Below are 20,908 nucleotides of genomic sequence, written 5' to 3'. Positions count from 1 at the left end.
CCACAATAACTTTTACTTGATTTTAGATTTGTAGACATACATAAAAATCACATCACAATCATCACCAGCCTCCCCAGAAACAGACACAAAGTGGCTGCTTAAGACAGGACAGTGAAACAGGAAGTGTCTTAATGAAAACAAATTGTCATAGTACAAAGAAAGAAAGTTTATTTGAATGCCCAGTATTGAAACTCAATATAGAAGACTACTCACTCTACACTTTCCACAGTATGCATCCGATGAAGTGAGCTGTAGCTCACGAAAGCTTATGCTCAAATAAATTGGTTAGTCTCTAAGGTGCCACAAGTACTCCTTTTCTTTCTGTACAGAGAGCGTGGGTGTAACTAATTGTATAGCAGGTCAAGATAGTCCAGTTAGTACTGGGTACTCTTTAGATCAGTTTATTTTGAATAATAAATAACATCTACCAACCTTTCGCTAGTTCTTTCCTTAGTTTCAAGACAGCATCAAGGTCACAGTCAGTAGTAGCATATGCATGAGGCACAGTAGTTTTAGATTCTGTTAATCTCTTAGCAATAACTCTTCGGATGTTGCTGGCAGGGACTTCTGTGAATGTACCCTGAAAGCAAATATTTTGCATATTAAATACAGGGAGAGAACACCCACACTCCTCTGCTGAAACAAGAGTAGGGCAGTAATGCTTTTCAGTTGGTAGCTTTTGTTCACTTACAACAAACCTCAACTTTAAAAAAGCATTAACATGTAGCTAGTTAAGCATTAACATGCCTAAGATTAAATTTAAATAATTTGAATTTTCTATTCTTGCTGAAAGATAGCAGAAAGAAAAATCCTATTCAGACCAGCAAAACAGGTTATACAGAACCAAGGAAATTAATGCAGTACAGTATTTGTTTTATCTTACTCCATAAAGCTGAAGTGTAAGAAAATAAAGGCTGAAAAAAAAATCTGAATATTTGCTCCATTGCACCACGCCTGCCAGGTTTAAATCTGGATAAACACAGAGATTCTAGGCACAGTACTATAACATGTTATACAAGTACTTGATCTTCAGCACATAAAGGAAATCAAGATGGGTGGTCCATACAGACAGTACTGACAAGTAACAATCTTCTTTAAAGAAAATTCCACAGTCATATACATTTGGGGTAAAAAGTGTACCCAATTTCTATTATTCTGCCCATATTTCTTATCACTGATAAGGAACAAGATAACTTCAGTTTACAGAGTACAATGAATCCTACTGATCTAGCAAATTACTCCACAAATATCAGCCCTGGTTCTCGGCTGGTGAAATCAGCATTGCTGTATTACACCAGCTTAGGGCCTGCAGAGTACAGTTATGCTAAACCTTTATTTTAGAAGAGAACTGTTAGTAGAAGCTCTGTTGAGCTATAGATTTATCAGTCCCTTCAGTGGTTGCTTAAGACAGGTTTCACTGTACATCCGTCTCCTTTGTCATCAACCTGCCTTTCCTGCCCAATTCATTCAGTCATGTCGCAATTCAGCATTCACAACCTTTTCATGAAAGGGAACTATATTGCAAGCAATTCCTTGTAATGCCAATGAAAATATCAAGCAGGAAAAACAGGTGGATTTCACAAGAAATACTCTCTGAAATTATACAGCATATACACTGTGTGTTGAATACAAATCACAGTGTGTTCTGATATAGCTGCAGGCAAAGCACTTTTTTATCATGACAGAAAAAAATATCTAGACCTGAAATTTTATTACTTTTTTTAACCTTACCAAAAAAAAAAAAAAAACTACATTATTTACTATGGTTCATCACAGAATACCAACCATTCTATGGCAGGTTTCAGAGTAGTAGCCGTGTTAGTCTGTATTCGCAAAAAGAAAAGGAATACTTGTGGCACCTTAGAGACTAACCAATTTATTTGAGCATAAGCTGATATATGCATTTCCACTGCATGCATCTGATGAAGTGAGCTGTAGCTCACGAAAGCTTATGCTCAAATAAATTGGTTAGTCTCTAAGGTGCCACAAGTACTCCTTTTCTTTTTGCAAACATTCTATAACTCTTATAAATTGTTAACAGGCACCAGACCTGAACCTGCAGCTGTACTTCAAAGTTGGTTCTAGAACCAGAATGGTCCAATTTCACAGATCCGATCTGGAAGCATTCCGGCATGGTGGAATTCTCCCCAAAATAATGGATCTTTCAATATTTCTGCCATTTAGGGTCCAACTATTCAGAGAAAGGCTCACAAGGTTTTGACATTTTATAAACACAAACAATCCTTACTCAGCCCCAATCCTCTAATCAAGAGGTGGGCAAACTATGGCTTGCGGGCCACATCCGGCCTGCAGGACCGTCCTGCCCGGCCCTTGAGCTCCTGGCTGGGGAGGCTAGCCTCTGGCCCCCCTGCATCCATGCCACCGCACGGGCAGCGCAGCTGGCTCTGGTAGGGAGGCGGGACTGCAAGCTCCTGCTGCTCTGAGCTTCATGATAAGGGGGGCGGGGGGAGCGGGAGGGTTGGATAAGGGGCAGGGGGTCCTGGGGGGCAGTTTGGGGACAGGGAGCGGTTGGATGGGGCGGACATTCTAGGGTGGGGGCAGTCAGGGGACAGGGGGCAGTTGGATAGGTGTGTTAGTCCCGGTGGGGCCTGTCAGGGGGTGGGGGTGTGGATAGGGGTTGGGGCAGTCAGGGGACGGGGAACAGGGTGGGCTGGAAAGGGGGTAGAGTCCTGGGGGGCCTGTCAGGGGGTGGGGGTGTGAACAGGAGTCTTGGGGGGCAGTCAGGAGACAGGGAGCAGGGGGGTAGGATAGGGGGTGGGGTCCGGGGGGGCAGTTTGGGGCGTGGGGTCCCAGGAGCAGGCGGTCAGGGGACAAGGAGCAGGGGAGCTTGGATGGGTCGGGGGGTTCTGAGGGGGGCAGTAGGAGGGGGTGGATAGGGGTCGGGGACCTGGCTGTTTGGAGAGGCACAGCTTTCCCTACTCAGCCCTCCATATAGTTTTGCACCCCGACGTGGCCCTCAGGCCAAAAAGTTTGCCACCCCTGCTCTAACCCTTGCCTAATCCAACTCCATGCTTCTTACCTATATTTATTTTTAATCCATGCTTATAGATTTTTGCATTCACATGCCTCTTATTATTCAGAGATTTCAACATGCTATACATATAATCAGATGTGTGTAATGTTTTACTGTACGGGTAAGGGAAAACTTAGCCATTGTGGCCTTATGTAGTCTGGGGGGGAAAAAACTCGGGGGAGGAGGTTCCCCAATTGGGTTAGCTCAACTGAGGTAAAAATGAAGATCAACTTTGATCAAAAAGACCACTTTAGCACAACTTAAATGCCCAGTTAGCATCAATTTAATGTCTTCAGCAGGTCAAGATATAGCCACGTCATGCTAAATGTGTTAAACTGTGTTTGCACTGATGTTAAGTGAGGTTTTCAGTCCAGTTAAAGTAGCTTAATTGAACTAATTTAGTTGGGGGGTGGGGGGAAGAACCTTTTTCTAAGTGTAGATAAGGACAGAGAAGTTAAGTGACATGCCTGTGGTCACAGCAAGTCAGTTGCAGAGTTGGGGAACAAAATCCATGAGTTCTGAATCCCAGGCCCTGTCTCCAATCGCTAGATAACACTGACTAAAATGAAGTTCAGCATATTTGTCATGATTATTATTATTTATTTAAAATGAAAAGATGTGGCATTATTTAGTTGTAACTGAATGCAAGTTGCTGCTTTAACAGAATTATTACCTGTGCTGCAGGCTGACCTGGTATGGAAATTGGTGGAACTGCAGGCCGTGGATAAACAGAGGACACAGTTGTTGCTTGTGGAGCCAAAGGCACTACAGTAGGCTGAGTAGGAGCTGGAGAAACCATAGGTCCTGATTCCGCAGCTTTGCTCTTCTGTTTCTGCTGCAGAAGATTGAGTGCATCTCTGTTGATTAAACAGTAATATGAAAAATACTTAGAAAGAACAAAGCATAACAACAGACAAAAAAAGAAATACTACAATTTCAAGAGTCAACTCTAATGAGCAGCTTCTGGCTATTAAAATTCTGGATATTAAACTAAAAATTAAAAGGCAATTTTTTTTAATCAATAATAATTTGCAAAAAGAAAACTCCTAGGAGCATGAAGAAACACCATAAATATTTATAGATTATTCATCCGTGCCATGTTAGGATTTAAATCTGCAGCAGCACAGGGCAGTTGAGAAACAGGAGTATGTTTATCATCATTAAAAGACAACAGTGGCTAAACTATACTGTGCATTGTACTGTCAATTCTTAAAATGAAGGTGTTACGGGAACAGATGAGATGTGCATTCAGACTATATTTGGGACACAGCAAATAAAACATAACATTTATATGTTAAAATAAATGATCACATATACATAACTGCATTACTTCTAAACATTGAAAAATAGACCAGTTATAAATAATGCTAAGATTATGTCATAGAGGACGTGGAATCAGTGACTTCCAGAGACCTCTGTGACATTTTACACTGAAGCCCTGGGACGGTGAGGCTGGAGCAGTCAGCCAACACAGGCCCCCATAGCTCTCACCCGCTGCAGGCTCAATAGTTAAGTTTATTTATTTATTTTCAAATGTAATACCCCACTGCTGAGACTTTAATGAAAAATAATAGCTACTATTTTTATATGTTCTAGCAAATATGTACTGTTGTTTGCTGGTTAGCTCTGACACTATTTCAACAGTTGTGTCAACATCCTTAATGACCGCCCTGCACCTTTAAGCAAGCGGATGTTTGGCTAGCAGGCCATGGTACAAACAAGACACAGAACGGGTAAGTAATTTGCCTAAGGATAAAACAATGAGTTAGTGTCAAAACTAGAACTCTGGAATACCTTGCTCCCAGCCCTATGTTTGGTCTACTAGACCATACAGCTCTTTGATTAGGAAATAATAAAGTTTCACATCTCTTTACTCTGATATAAGTGTGTATTTGTGAAAATATGCTTTAAAAACAAAAGTGTGAAGAGCTTCCCCTGTGAGTGAAGGGAACAGCGCTTTATGGCTGGGGTGGGGGAAGAGATGAAAACTGCTGCAAAAGGGGCATCCCCTGGGAATGCAGGCTTTGAAAAGGGGCAGCATGGTGCCTTGAGCCTTCCTTTTTACATGAACCAAGGTTGAAGCAACTCATTATTTAAGTGTAGGGCGGATGTCAATTGTAGGTACTCCACAGGAAAAGTATACAGTGATCGGATAAATGGCTTGGAAAAGGACTTAAAAAGAGAAGTTCATGAAAGGAACGAATGGAGGGCAGTTGGGGATTCCTATGGTTGGTATGGCAGGGAGCCAACCCCCCATTCTTATAGCTCACATTAACCCTCCTATGGGACAGGTGGGTGGGGAGGAGGGATTAAGGTCCCGGCAATGGATTTGTTGGCGGGACCTGGAGGGGAAAAGAGAGGTAGCAGGTAAAAGCCTCCCCCCCCCCCCCGAGTAATTATGGAATAAACATGGGGTTATCTACACTGTCTACTGTTATCTGCCAGGTCGTCCCAGACGTCTAATAATAAAGTTGTGGCCTGATTAAACCCATGTCAAATGTCTTCAGTCTTTCTTTCAACATACCCTGTCAATAACACAGGTGTACAAAGATGCTTTGATACAAATATCATTTGCTGAAGTACCTAAGCATAATATGGTGAGCTAAGGATGCAGTTTCACCCTTAAGAAAGAAAGAATTTACTTACTTTTGCAAATTAAAGTCATACTTGAATTTCTTTTAAAATCAAACACTTATTTAATATAGATCCTCTACTAGATGAAAAACTTTTACTGAATAAAATGATTTTTAAAGAAAAAACTAGACATTTTAGCTGAGAAAATGGTCACAAAGAAGACACAAAAAGACAACAGGAAATTATTTCTGCTTTTTAACATGGCAGTAATAAGTATTTAATTAAAACCATCTGGTTATTGTTGTTTGATTGATTTCTTTAGATTTTAAGTGTACAAAAATATAAAACTATTAGGAAAACAGATCTTTATTTTTAAATTAGAAGATTCATTTAGAAGTCTTTAAATCCTGTAAGTGCAGCACATTAAATTTCTTATTACAGAATCTGTGCAATTCAACTGATTAATAAAAAGACACAGTAGAACTCCAATTTAGTAATGCCACAGGGTACAAACAAAACATTCTTAAGACAGGGGCCTGCAAATAAAGCTGGCCGGGGACACAAGGCCTCTCATATCAAACTACTATAATATTTTAAAAAAATAAGGTTGGCAGCAACACTGCTTTTCTAAAACCCATTAACACAGCACAGAGGGGAAGCAAATCTTACGACAGGTAAACCTATTGTCAAAACAGCAAACATTCATTGGTAAGCACACATTTTCCTTCCCACCACATGTATTAGAGTAATTGAATATTCCTTGTCAAAATTGTTACGACATGGAGTCTGCACAGACTGGCAACTCAGAGTTACACTTCACTACACCACTATAATAAGATGGCCCAGATACTTAGAAACCTTTCAGCTAATACTTTCAGTGTCTCCATGTGAAGTACTAATTTAGCAGAAGCTCAGATTTAGGAAGTTTTCTGCATAATTCGGACACCTTTTTCTCAAATGCAGCTGCCTACTTGTATAGTTTACAGTTTAAGTAGACAAGCTGAAACAGAATATCCTAAACAACCGTATTTAGAAGGCCCAATTCTGCAAACCTGAATAAATGAACAAAACCTTGCAGTACATGGTGCCCATTGGGGAGCACGCTGGCATCCCTGGTGGTGGTTATAAAGTACTGTGCTGTTCCTCAGCCACCTCAGTTTCCTTCTGCTGAACGCCAGAGTACAAGGATGGATAGAAAACTCAGGCTGTCTACACTTTAATCACTACAATGGCACCGCTGCAGCTGCACCACTCTAGCACTTCAGCATAGCCACTCACTACAGCCATGGGAAGGGTTCTCCTGCTGCTATAGTTAATCCACCTCCCTGAAAGGTGGTAGCTAGGTTGACAGAATAATTCTTCCATCAACCTAGTGCTGTCTACAGGGGGAGGAGGTGAGGTACGTTTAACTATGTCGCTCAGGTGTGTGGATTTTTCGATGTAACTTTTAGTGTAGACCTGGCCCCAGAAAGAGAGAAAGATGGTCAAAGAATGTTAATATACTGAAAGAGATACCCTGCAAAGAGTGACGCTTTCTGTACTTCATATTTTATAAAAATAACCTACAAAAACTGTAGTTCTTCAACACGTTATAGTCAGGGTGGATCTCACTGTAAGTATGTGCCTCATGCATACAAGATCAGAATCTTTTGCACAGCCACCTGGCTCCTGTGCTAGTCATCCTTTCAACATGAAGAACATCTCTCGGGAGACGCAGATAAATGCAGATGTATCTCAGGATCTTGCCAGGCTCAGTCATGATGCTAGTGTCAGTGTCGGTATCAGGTTTCTTTTTCTGCCCATAAGCCATTCCATTCATGTCCTTGGAGAAGTGGGGTTTTATGTACTCTTTCTAGGACTTCCCCTTATGCTTGGGGTTATGCTTGATTTGGAGTTATGCTCCATTTGGCTCTGTGTTTTGGTGCTGACCTTCTGCAGAGGCGCTGACTTTATTGCCCGAGATGCCAGCACCAAGGCTGTTGGTGTTGTGGGTTTCATGGACGTTGAGATTGTCAACACAGAAATCTCCACAGCCGACTCTGTCAGCACCAGCATCACCTTTTCATGTCCCCCCACCCTCCACCGAGCCCAGGGTATGGTGTGTGTTTGAGAGTGCACTGGCCATTGGTCTCATTCTGTCACCTTTGGTTCCAAAGTGACCCACATGGATTTCTCTAGCAGATGTAACTTGAACCCAGCAACACTGGATTTGTGGGTAAATGAAGAGAAGGATTTGTATACAGAGCATCATCAGGGATGTGGCTCTCCCCTCAGCTGAAGAGGCAACAAATATGTCCATCTTTGATAGAAATCAGTCAATCACAAGACCAATGTGGTTTGAACCATGACATTTCAGAGTCCACCATGAAGCATGATGGTTGATGCAAAGTACTTCACCCTGCTGTACAGGTGTGAGGGGAAGGTGCATGTCATGAACAGTTTTCTCTCTCTTTTTTCTCCAGAACATCTAAGTCAAGGAAAATGGGAGTTTTAAGGTAAGTTTTCTTCACAGACTGTAGCCGGGGGAAAGAAAAAAGTTAAATCTCTAAGGAGAGTAGTGGGTTGAACGGTCACTACATTCAGTCTCAAGCAGCAAGAGGAAGGGCCACAACTGCTCCACTCTTTATGGTTTCGTGCCCTCACACAGGTGTACAAGGCAGCACAAGGTGCATGTGCAGCCCCAATGGACAATGCTATTCAAAAGGTGCAGTCTTGGACACACGAGGTGCATGTGCAACTGCCATGGGATCCACACTGACACACACTTGAAGAATACCTATTCTCTCTGGCTTTTGTTTACTTTGATGACATGGTTTTTATTTCATCCTTAAAACCAGAAATCCCACCTGCAATTTGGCCTGAAAAAAACCCAACAAGAAATAAAAGCTAGGTTATACTTTTAAAGAACAACCTTGGGTACAGAGCAACACAGAGCTTTCCAGCATAAACAGTGAGGGTCTAGTCCAGTGCAAATTGAAGTCAGTTGGGGTCCTTCTATTGATTTCAGTGGGCTTTGGATTTAGACCCTGATTGTGTAGGCTGTGTACTCTTTAGTCTGATGCAACCTGTTCCATGGAGTGTTGCTCTGTTGAGTCTGAGCTGGGTCACCACCTCTTCTCCAATCCATTTGGGCACAGAAGGGGAACAACTTCTGAACTGCCCTGACAAAAGGCAACTGTAATTGGCCATTGTGTGTAATTACTTTTTGTCTCCCCTTCCCTAAAATCTCTCCCTAAATCAAGGAGTCAGTTTAAGAGTCCAGAAAGTATAAGAGTTCCTTGATTGTGTTTTCCAGTGTGATGTACTCACTGATCATTTACTGCCATATCGTCTCTGCTAAGCAAACCAACAACCACCTATCAGCATAAACCTAACATTGTACCACTTACAGAGTTGCATGTTGATAGTTATGGTGAAAAACAACAAAAGCAGTTAATTATTTGACTTTTCACATTTGGAGCAAGCTCTTTTTAAATCCAATATAATAAAGCCATTAAACTTTTACATCGTAATCTAATAAACGCAAATTACCATGTACAGAACGAGTAGTCAGCTATTTAAAAAAATCTAACTAGAAAGATTGTAATGGATGTTGCATTCTCAATAGACATTTTATTCACACAGATACAGAGATTGAGGCTGAAGTAGTTTTTCCATTATACACTCTGATTTTCATGCTATAAAATATTACTGAAAACCATTCTATACAGCACCTGATGTCTGTGTTTTGCCAGACTTTTGATACATTTACAGCACTGCGTAAATGCTTAATAAATAAATAAGTAAATAATAATAGGCTGAAACATGCATATTGTGTTTAATGTACTAAAAATTACTTTAGTGTTTATCTTCCTTTAGAAGCCACAACCTCGATAAAATTAAATTGGTTCCCTGTGGCTTGCATGGAAAATGTGCGACTACTGATCAAGGACAGCTTGTCAATTAAGTTATACATTGGGTATTGCTATTTAGTAAAAATTAAAAATTGTGACAGAATTTTAAAATGACTTGCATCCTGAGATTTATACTGAAATGCAAATTTTAAGGATAAAAAAGTTACAAATACTTTGCACTTGTATGGTGTCTTAACATAGGCCTCAGAGCATTTTTACAATGCAAACAATAATTAATCTACATAGAACTGTAAATAAAGTCCTCACTTTATAGACTGAAAAACTGCTACACAGAGACACAAAGTGAGAGCAAATGAAAATTGAAACCAGCACTCCATACAAAGGAAACACTACCATGTGGGTTCAGTCCCTGCTTAAGGGAATATTTGTTTCCAGTTTTTATGTTGTTCACAATATCCAGAGGGAGAATGTCTTCTGTACTTTTACTGGACATATCAGATATTAAACTGATAAGAACAGGTACTACACATGATATTAGAGGTAACAGTCTCTTCCAATGCCACTGCAGAGGAAGGGTATCTGGGGTGCATTTTGAAAGGGGTGAGGAGAGAAAGCCATAGTCAAAATGAGAAGGCTTAATACTGCTGTAAGGCTACTTCTGTGCTAACAGCAGGTAGAGCTTCTAACTTGAAATTGTTACAATTATAGTCCCAGCTTTAAGACAAAAAATACACTAAGATGCCTAAATGTGTTTGACAAAAAGCTAGAGAGAAAGATCTTTAGCACATTAATATGCAACTGCAAGGCAGAACCTCATAGCACACAAACATTAGTGCGTTAGATAGTTCAGAAATTATATCATATAATTTAGTTGTGCTGAAAGTTATATACTTCTTACTGCCATTTTCAGATTCCACTAGAAACAAGCTGTAGATAAATTACTAAAGCAAAATATGTTCAAAGAACTAAGATCAAGAGTTGAATGGTTTAATCTGCTAGGCTTTCTTCTCTAACCACAAGAACTCAAGAACTGATGGACCATCTCTCACATGTTTGGAATTATCAAGCTAGTCTAAATTTGACAGCTATTTATCTCACTAAACCACCATGTAATCTGTCACATTCAGAGAGCTCTCAGGATTGGAACAGTATGGATGTGGCATGTGAGGACCGATGCACTGGCACAGCTACATGGAGAAATGTATACAATAACTAACCCACAACTAGGCGGAGTATTAGCAGGTCCCAGAAGACAAGGGGATGAAAAAGGTGAACAAGTTACAATGTGCAGAAATTAGAGAAAATGCAGGGAAACACTGACCACAGTATTAATTTCTTTACCTCATTTTTTAAAAAGAAATACTATAAATTAAGAACTGCAAACTAGCCATTAAGAACTGAAGTGGATGATGCATTTGCTAAATAGATTAACACAAAGACAATTGAAATATGGAGCCATATCTTCTTTTCCTCCTTTTTTGCACCATTTAAAAAAGGGTAGAGTGAGGGGAAGAAATCTCATTTAAATGTAATATTTGTGTTAATTTTATGAGCACCATGAATTTACAGGGCAGGCATGTGACTTTGGCCCTTCCAAAAGGCAATACGCTTTGTATCCTATACTGTCTTCTATTATCATCCAGTCTTTTTTCTTTAGAGCTTCCTCTACATTTACTTGATATTTTCAGTGTCTGTACAACTGAATTATGTCTTCATTTTCACAAGTGCCATGCCTTTCTATTTGTTGCACAAGGCAATTACTCATCCAGGAAGCTTTTACTAGCCAGCTTTCCAAACAATCTATATTCTTCCTTGAACAAAAAGTATTGGATCCGAGTCAATACCTGATTTACTGGATAGCTTGTCAAAGCAAAAACTTGGGTGCTAATCTCAGCTTGTCTGGTGTCTTCTTCTATGCCATCAAAAGAGTGAAAATCAAGACTGCATTATAGTCAGAATCTGATTCAATAAGATAAGCTTAGCAGCCATTACCCACACTCATTGCACTGTTAAATGGGGGCTGTACAATTTTAGACTGGATAAATCATGATATTTGGTAGATCTAGTTATTTGGAATTTATGGCCACAAGTCTGAAAGTTTAGTCCACCGCTTAAATATTGATTGTAGTAAATATTTTCAAAAGGAAAACAGTATTTTCCCCCTGCGTGCCAGCCCACAAGACTCAAGAGCAAATGGAGAAAGATCTCAGGCTCAAGTTGAGCCTCCTATAGATCCATGGAGAAATGAAATAAATCAATCTGCTAAAAGGAGCAAGCTATGATGCAATACAGGTCTGTCAGGGTTACATCCTCAGCCTTCCCAGACAGCAACTGTGAAAAACTGGGAGGGGGTGAGAGGTAATAGGCACCTATACAAGACATAGCCCCAAATATTGGGACTGTCCCTCTAAAATTGGGACATCTGTTCACCCTACTTATCTTCACCCTACTTATCTTCACCCTACTTCATCTGTTCACCCTACTTATCTTGTAAGTTGCATATTATTTTTGGGATATCAAGTTGGTGGAAACAAACAAAACCACATTTAATGTCCACCTCTGTTCTGGGTTTTACACTTCTCTGACTCTTGTACTTTGGTGGCCAACACTGGATATCCATGACCAGCAAGCAACCTATTTGCTTTTAAATACATCCAAGTGAGCTGTGTTGTAGTGCTCTACTCCATGATTAATTACCTTTTAGCCTACTTGATAAAGAGGCCTGAATTGTTTAGCTGTGCAGCACAGCGTGTATTTTGCTGAGTTTCATACAAACACACAATATTTCATCCAAACAGAGAGTACCTGTCTACAGATATCTGCAAACTTTTCTTTGCAGACAGTATCAAACAGAGGGGGTTTATAGGTACTTACAAACACTTCTCCATTTTAAAATAATGGTTAAAACAGCAGGATATATCTTTAAAAATGACATTTCAGAGCTGTAAACAGGGGAGTTTGAGTGGGAGTTCTGTTGGAGGAGAAGGTATTTGTATTTATATGTGTGGAGACTGGTAGGGGCAGTGTGCTGGGAGAGAAGCTGAGCCCTGATTAGGGGGTGGGGCTTCTCTGACTAGGGGTCCTATAAGGGTAACCAGGCAGGCAGCGGCACAGACGCCAGCAAACAGAGCTGTAAACGGGGGGGAAGCCGGCAGAGGAACAGACAGACTAGTGAAGGGAGTGTGTGGTGTTCTGGCAGTGTTGTGGTGCTCGTTGGGGGTTTGTTTTGGTTTGTTTTTCCCGGACTAACAGGATTTAGGTGAGAAGGCGATGACAGATACAGAGGCAGCAGTGATAGCGACCCAAGCAGTGGAAGACGCAAGGAAGATGACTGGATGTGGAAGCTGAGGCACGTACATGATCCTGGAGGGGATACCTGAAAAGAGTTTCGTTGGCATGAAGTGCTGATGGAAGAAAAGATCAGAGGACTGGAGATGCAGGTGGAAACTCTGGTTGAGTTTAGAAGGGGGTTGATGATGAGCAGATGAGCAGATGATGGAGCAAAGACACGAGGAGGCTGAAGGGAAAAGCTCAGACTTGCAGATGGAAGCAGGACCAAAGAACTCTGAGAGGAGACTGCTGGGTGAGAAAAGTGGACAGTGGAAGCATGTGACTAGGAGAACCAGGCAGAGGAAAAGACGGGCTAATGAAGGAGAAATAGAGCTCAGAAACATGTTTGCGGAGATGGAAAATGAAGAAGGGGCACAGCAAGTGGCCACTGAAGGTGAGAGGGCAAGGAAGAAGAGAAGAGCAGCTAGTTCTATAGGAAGAGGGGAAGAGTCAATGGAGTTGACACCAAATATGAGTCAAAGGAGGATACGGGATGGGTTGCAGAGGATTGCAAGGGAGAATAGAAATCAAGAGGACTTGCAGTCAGAGGGAACAGGGGATAGACTGGAGATTCGCACCATCACCAGGAAAACGCAGGTCTACGTGATTGGGGATTCATTACTGCAAAGAACAGACAGGCCTGTAACAAGAGCTGATCCAGAGAACAGAAGGGTGTACTGTACTGGGTGCTAAGATATGAGATCTGGACCTGAGGCTGAAGAGGATCCTAACAGGAGCAGGAAAGAATCCAATGATTGTCTTTCATGTGGGAACAAATGATATGGCTAGATTCTCACTGGAATGTATCAAGGGAGACTATGCCAGGCTGGGGAAGACGCTTCAAGAAATCGAGGCTCAGGTGATCTTCAGTGGGACTCTGCCTGTTCTAGAGAAGGGCAACAAAGGTGTGACAAGATTATGATGCTCAACAGATGGCTCAGGCAGTGGTGCTATAAGGAGGGTTTTGGGATGTATGGCCACTGGGAGGCATTCATGGACAGAGGACTGTTCTCTCGGGATGGACTTCACCTGGAGTAGGGAGGGAAATAGACTTCTAGGATGGAGGCTGGAACAACTGATTAAGAGAACTTTAAACTAGGAATTTGGGGGAGATGGTTGGGAGATGTCCAGGTAATCTCCATGCCGGATTTTAACATTGAGAGGGAAGAAAACGCAGTAAGAAAGGATACAGCCGTGGGTAGGAGAATGGACATAAGTAGGAAGGGTAGTGTAGATACCAGTCTAATAGGTGATACTGGCGGTAGAATGTCTGTGCCTAATCGGGTAAAGAATGTGAGCGAAGCCAAACAGCACAAATGAAAATGTTTGTACACCAATTCAAGGAGCCTATGTAACAAAATGGAGGAACTAGAGTTACTTGTGCAGGAAGTGAAACCAGATATTATAGGGATAACAGAAACATGGTGGAATAGTAGTCATGACTGGAGTACAGGTATTGAAGGGTATGTGCTGTTTAGGAAAGACAGAAACAAAGGCAAAGGTGGTAGAGTAGCATTGTATATCAATGATGAGGTAGACTGTAAAGAAATAAGAAGTAATGGAATGGATAAGACAGAGTCTGTCTGGGCAATAATCACGTTGGGGAAGAAAGCTACTAGAGCCTCCCCTGGGATAGTGCTTGGGTGTGCTATACACCACCAGGATCTGATTTAGATATGGAGAGAGACCTCTTTAATGTTTTAAATGAAGTAAATACTAATGGGAATTGTGTGATCATGAGAGACTTTAACTTCCCAGATATAGACTGGAGGACAAGTGCTAGTAATAATAATAGGGCTCAGATTTTTCTGGATGCGATAGCTGATGGATTCCTTCACCAAGTAGTTGCTGAGCCGACAAGAGGGGATGCCATTTTAGATTTGATTTTGGTGAGTAGTGAGGACCTCATAGAAGAAATGGTTGTAGGGGACAATCTTGGTTCAAGCCATCATGAGCTAATTCAGTTCAAACTAAATGGAAGGATTAAACAAAAATAGATCTGTGACTAGGGTTCTTGATTTCAAAATGGCTACCTTTAAAAAAATCAAGGAAATTAGTTAGGGAAGTAGATTGTACTGAAGAACTTGTGGATCTAAAGGTGGAGGAAGCCTGGAATTACTTCAAGTCAAAGTTACAGAAACTATCAGAAGCCTGCATCCTAAGAAAGGGGAAAAAATTCATAGACAGGAGTTGTACACCTAGCTGGTTGAGCAAGCATCTCAGAGAGGTTATTACGAAAAAACAGAAAGCCTACAAGGAGTGGAAGATGGGAGGGATCAGCAAGGAAAGCTACCTTATTGAGATCAGAACATGTAGGGATAAAGTGAGAAAAGCCAAAAGCCATGTAGAGTTGGACCTTGCAAAAGGAATTAAAACCAATAATAAAAGGTTCTATAGCCATATAAATAAGAAAAAAACAAAGAAAGAAGTGGGAGAGAGAGGAATTATTTAAGCTCAGTACCAACATGGACACAAGAACAAATGGATATAAACTGGCCACCAGGAAGTTTAGACTTGAAATTAGACGAAGGTTTCTAACCATCAGAGGAGTGAAGTTCTGGAACAGCCTTCCAAGGGGAGCAGTGGGACCTATCCGACTTCAAGACTAAGCTTGATAAGTTTATGGAGGGGATGGGATAGCCTAATTTTGGCAATTAATTGATCTTTGACTATTAGAGGTAAATATGTCCAATGGTCTGTGATGGGATGTTAGATGTTGTGGGATCTGAGTTACTACAGAGAATTCTTTCCTGGGTGTCTGGCTGGTGAGTCTTGCCCACATGCTCAGGGTTTAGCTGATCGCCATATTTGGGGTCGGGAAGGAATTTTCCTCCAGGGCAGATTGGCAGAGGCCCTAAGGGTTTTTCACCTTCCTCTGCAGCATGGGGCAGGGGTCACTTTCTGGAGGATTCTCTGCACCTTGAAGTCTTTAAACCACGATTTGAGGACTTCAATAGCTCAGACATAGGTTAGGGGTTGATACAGGAGTAGGTGGTGAGATTCTATGACCTGCATTGTGCAGGTGGTCAGACTAGACGATCATAATGGTCCTTCTGACCTTAAAGTCTATGATTTCCGAGTCAACTTCTTTGAACAGATGAAACACAAGTTTTGAGAGAGACATTTTTGTAGCTGTAATTACCTCTCTAGCAGAATCTATGGTACATTTCCTTGACAACTAGGGATGTTAATTAGATAGTTCAGAGTCCCAGAGGGTTCCCACCTGCCATGGACTAGTTACACACCATAATTTACAGTTGCACTTATATAATTAAAAAGCTTTCTGATAATGTGCTGCTTTACAAATGATACCCCATTGATCCACCTCAATATTTAATCCAAACCAGGCCGCAGTCTGTAGGAAACAAAGGTTAAGAAAAGAAACACTTTCATAGTTTCTTGTTTTGTTACTGTGTTCAACTCAAGCCTACCAAACCTTGTCATCTTTGATATAAGGTTTCAAACCATACAGAGCCAACATATTACAGCAGCTCAACAGGTGTGTGAAGAAGAATACCACCAGTGGGAGTCTGCCTAGAGAGGGAGTGGTTTTCATAGAATCATAGAATATCAGGGTTGGAAGGCACCTCAGGAGGTCATCTAGTCCAACCCCCTGCTCAAAGCAGGACCAATCCCCAATTAAATCATCCCAGCCAGGGCTTTGTCAAGCCTGACCTTAAAAACTTCTAAGGAAGGATATTCTACCACCTCCCTAGGTAACGCATTCCAGTGTTTCACCACCCTCCTAGTGAAAAAGTTTTTCCTAATATCCAACCTAAACCTCCCCCACTGCAACTTGAGACCATTACTCCTTGTCCTGTCCTCTTCTACCACTGAGAATAGTCTAGAACCATCCTCTCTGGAACCACCTCTCAGGTAGTTGAAAGCAGCTATCAAATCCCCCCTCATTCTTCTCTTCTGCAGACTAAACAATCCCAGGTCCCTCAGCCTCTCCTCATAAGTCATGTGTTCCAGACCCCTAATCATTTTTGTTGCCCTTCGCTGGACTCTCTCCAATTTATCCACATCCTTCTTGTAGTGTGGGGCCCAAAACTGGACACAGTACTCCAGATGAGGCCTCACCAATGTCGAATAGAGGGGGACGATCACGTCCCTCGATCTGCTCGCTATGCCCCTACTTATACATCCCAAAATGCCATTGGCCTTCTTGGCAACAAGGGCACACTGCTGACTCATATCCAGCTTCTCGTCCACTGTCACCCCGAGGTCCTTTTCCGCAGAACTGCTGCCTAGCCATTCGGTCCCTAGTCTGTAGCTGTACATTGGGTTCTTCTGTCCTAAGTGCAGGACCCTGCACTTATCCTTATTGAACCTCACCAGATTTCTTTTGGCCCAATCCTCCAATTTGTCTAGATCCCTCTGTATCCTATCCCTCCCCTCCAGCATATCTACCACTCCTCCCAGTTTAGTATCATCTGCAAATTTGCTGAGAGTGCAATCCACACCATCCTCCAGATCATTTATGAAGATATTGAACAAAACCGGCCCCAGGACCGACCCCTGGGGCACTCCACTTGACACCGGCTGCCAACTAGACATGGAGCCATTGATCACTACCCGTTGAGCCCGACAATCTAGCCAACTTTCTACCCACCTTATATAGTGCATTCATCCAGCCCATACTTCTTTAACTTGCTGACAAGAATACTGTGGGAGACCGTGTCAAAAGCTTTGCTAAAGTCAAGAAACAATACATCTACTGCTTTCCCTTCATCCACAGAACCAGTAATCTCATCATAGAAGGTGATTAGATTAGTCAGGCATGACCTTCCCTTGGTGAATCCATGCTGACTGTTCCTGATCACTTTCCTCTCATGTAAGTGCTTCAGGATTGATTCTTTGAGGACCTGCTCCATGATTTTTCCGGGGACTGAGGTGAGGCTGACTGGCCTGTATTTCCCAGGATCCTCCGTCTTCCCTTTTTTAAAGATTGGCACTACATTAGCCTTTTTCCAGTCATCCGGGACTTCCCCCGTTCGCCACGAGTTTTCAAAGATAATGGCCAATGGCTCTGCAATCACAGCCACCAATTCCTTTAGCACCCTCGGATGCAACTCGTCCGGCCCCATGGACTTGTGCACGTCCAGCTTTTCTAAATAGTCCCTAACCACCTCTTTCTCCACAGAGGGCTGGCCATCTATTCCCCATGTTATGATGCCCAGCGCAGCAGTCTGGGAGCTGACCTTGTTAGTGAAGACAGAGGCAAAAAAAGCATTGAGTACATTAGCTTTTTCCACATCCTCTGTCACTAGGTTGCCTCCCTCATTCATTAAGGGGCCCACACTTTCCTTGGCTTTCTTCTTGTTGCCAACATACCTGAAGAAACCCTTCTTGTTACTCTTGACATCTCTCGCTAGCTGCAGCTCCAGGTGCGATTTGGCCCTCCTGATTTCATTCCTACATGCCCGAGCAATATTTTTATACTCTTCCCTGGTCATATGTCCAACCTTCCACTTCTTGTAAGCTTCTTTTTTATGTTTAAGATCCGCTAGGATTTCACCGTTAAGCCAAGCTGGCCGCCTGCCATATTTACTGTTCTTTCGACACATAGGGATGGTTTGTCCCTGTAACCTCGACAGGGATTCCTTGAAATACAGCCAGCTCTCCTGCACTCCTTTCCCCTTCATGTTAGTCCAGGACAAAATCAGTTTCCTGAAGGAAACCCTTCCCACACAACCTTACCAGAACACACATGCAGATTGGAGGGTCATAATTTCAAGGTCAGGAATCCCTGATCTATAATGCTAACAAATGAGCACCGAATTCCAAAGGCTGCTGGGTTCCTTGACTGAAACCACATCTTAATGGAGAGCGTAGTGCATCTAAGGCACCTAAGGAGCACATTAAACCATCCCAGAATCCTCAACATTCACAACAGAATTAAAGACAGGCTAAAAACAGAGATGGTTGTGAAACAGAATTCCAGACCCCAACCTCTTTAAACTTTGAGGAATTTCAGAACTAAGTTTCATGTCTTTAGCCCACCTGTACTAAACTGGAAGCAAATCAGACCCTGGACTCCACAGATGAATACTTGTGTCTGCTGGGGTCAGCAATGCAGCCAATTACTTCATTTTATCATTCATTTATTGTGTGATGTTATAATTAGCTCATATGCTATGTCATATATAATCATTGTAGGCTAAATAGATTTCAATTGTAGGATTATTGAAGTATAAGATTGATAAGTATCTAGAAGTGATAATTATGTATTAGGTATCTAAGTAAGTAGGGATGAAACGCAAGGCCTACAGGTTGAGGCATGTGAGATATCAGCTTAGCCATACTAGGTCTTAGGCTTAAGAAATGCTTGACATAAGTAAGTGACCAAAGAATGACCCTATGCCACAAAGTTATGGAAATAGATGTGCCAATGGGTGGTACTGCAAAAAATTAAATTTAAAGATTAATTTTTGATTACAAGATACTGGGTAGTCACATTTTTCTAACACATGCCCTAACTGCAGGGTGCACCATGTGTGTAAATGCTAATGAGAATAAAAAACAACAACCTATGAAAAATGAGGTACCCCAATATTCTTGGGGGACAATACAAATAAGGAAAAAGAAGATGGATACCTTCATGCACATGCACAGAGTGTTAGGTTAGTCAGAATCACAAGATAAAAGAGGGCTCCCAGATTGGATAAAATGAGTTCCCTATGGGAAAACTTCAGCAGGAACCAACCCTCTACTGATGATCAACTGGCAAGGCATCCATCAGACCCTAAGAATATCATTAAGGATGTGAGTATGACCATATTTGTAACTTGTGCATAATTTGTAAAAGGTCTTTTAGGATTTCTGTATGCACGAGTAATCAACTTTAATTTTAACTGTAACTTTAATAAAACTTGTAAATCAGACTAGACCTTGTACTTGTAAATACATGTGTAGTCACTATCCTTGGTCTTTACGCGTTACTAGAGTCTCTAAATCTGAAGCAAGTAGCAGAAGTGACTTTTACTTTGTTGAACTTGAAACTGTAGCCTCCAGAGCTGAACTCACAGTGACGTAATACAGCATTACTAAATTCACTTTAAATAAAATACAAGACTACAGCAGTGACCCATGTGCGGGAAAGCAGGGGCTCAGATCCCCCATATAACAGGTGTAAGGGAAGGGTGGCCTCTGCTATTTCTTCTGACCCTTTATTCACCTCTGTGCATGTGGGGGAGCTCTTCAAAGAAACCCGTGTGCCAGCTGACAGTTTGGGAGCTGTCACTCATTCTAGTAGTGGGCTAAGGGGAATGGGAGGGCTGCACTATCTCTCCCAGCTGTCCCATGGCTGGACAGTCCCTGTTCCAGAGATCATACAAGGAAAAATACAAATTTCTTACAATGTCACCAAAACCAGACTCCCACATCCTCTGTTGGTCATCCAAACAATCAATTCCCCCAAGGAAAAGGGTGAGAGAACAAGTGGGTCTTCTATGCTGAACACCTTGGAATTCGGGCTAGGCTGAAACAAGGAAATGAATACAACATTTGGATTAATTATAGCAGGCTTATACATACTCTTTAGTGAGGATTCCTCGAGGCCCAGTGGGAGTAATATTGCTTGGGTCAAGTCCATGTGTCTCCAGAATGTAGCGGGCAGCCGGACTTAAGCGAATCCTGAAGTTAAAAAAGAAAACCACCTAAATAATAGGGTTAGGTGAATGTATTTCACACATAATATGTCAAAAGGTTCTTGACACCACATGCTATGGTCCAGAGCCTCAGCTCCAGCTGGAGAGAATGCAGTACAAGTCAGTGGGTGTCTGTGCAATGGTAGTATAAAGTTCACCTTTGTACTCCCCTGATCCCAGGGCTGCAATGTGAAGGGGTGGCTCTACCATACCAGCTTATCAGAGCTCTGAGGTTACACTACAGCTACTAGTGACCCCAAGGAGCTGAAACCACAGCTGGGCATCATCCCAACATCGGGGTCCCAGCCATCTACCTTATGGTACCAGCAAAGAATGGGGTGACACAGAAGCCTCAACACCATTGGAGGATCCCCACATAAACAGGTAATCACCACAGAGCCAGATATTCCAGCTGCATATATAATCCCTTGGCAAGGCAGTATAAAGGAGCTGGCCCTGTATGC

The 20,908-nt window shown here is 42.0% G+C and overlaps 1 protein-coding gene across 3 annotated transcripts in view; it reads right to left on the bottom strand.

Annotated features, from left to right (window-relative positions):
* Positions 1–20,908, bottom strand: part of PDHX (pyruvate dehydrogenase complex component X) — a 100,509-nt gene that overhangs the window by 35,865 nt on the left and 43,736 nt on the right. For all 3 annotated transcript variants that reach the window (XM_077818539.1, XM_077818541.1, XM_077818540.1), the window contains 3 exons: positions 20,332–20,430; positions 3,708–3,891; positions 433–580 (listed from right to left, as the gene is read on the bottom strand). In XM_077818539.1, coding sequence (XP_077674665.1) covers positions 433–580; positions 3,708–3,891; positions 20,332–20,430 — 431 coding nt within the window. The remainder of the gene's footprint in view (positions 1–432; positions 581–3,707; positions 3,892–20,331; positions 20,431–20,908) is intronic.

This window comes from Eretmochelys imbricata, chromosome 6, assembly GCF_965152235.1.
Source record: "Eretmochelys imbricata isolate rEreImb1 chromosome 6, rEreImb1.hap1, whole genome shotgun sequence".
Taxonomy (NCBI): domain Eukaryota; kingdom Metazoa; phylum Chordata; order Testudines; family Cheloniidae; genus Eretmochelys; species Eretmochelys imbricata.
The sequence above is the reverse complement of the archived record's forward strand: the minus strand, read 5'-3'. Positions and strand labels throughout refer to the sequence as shown.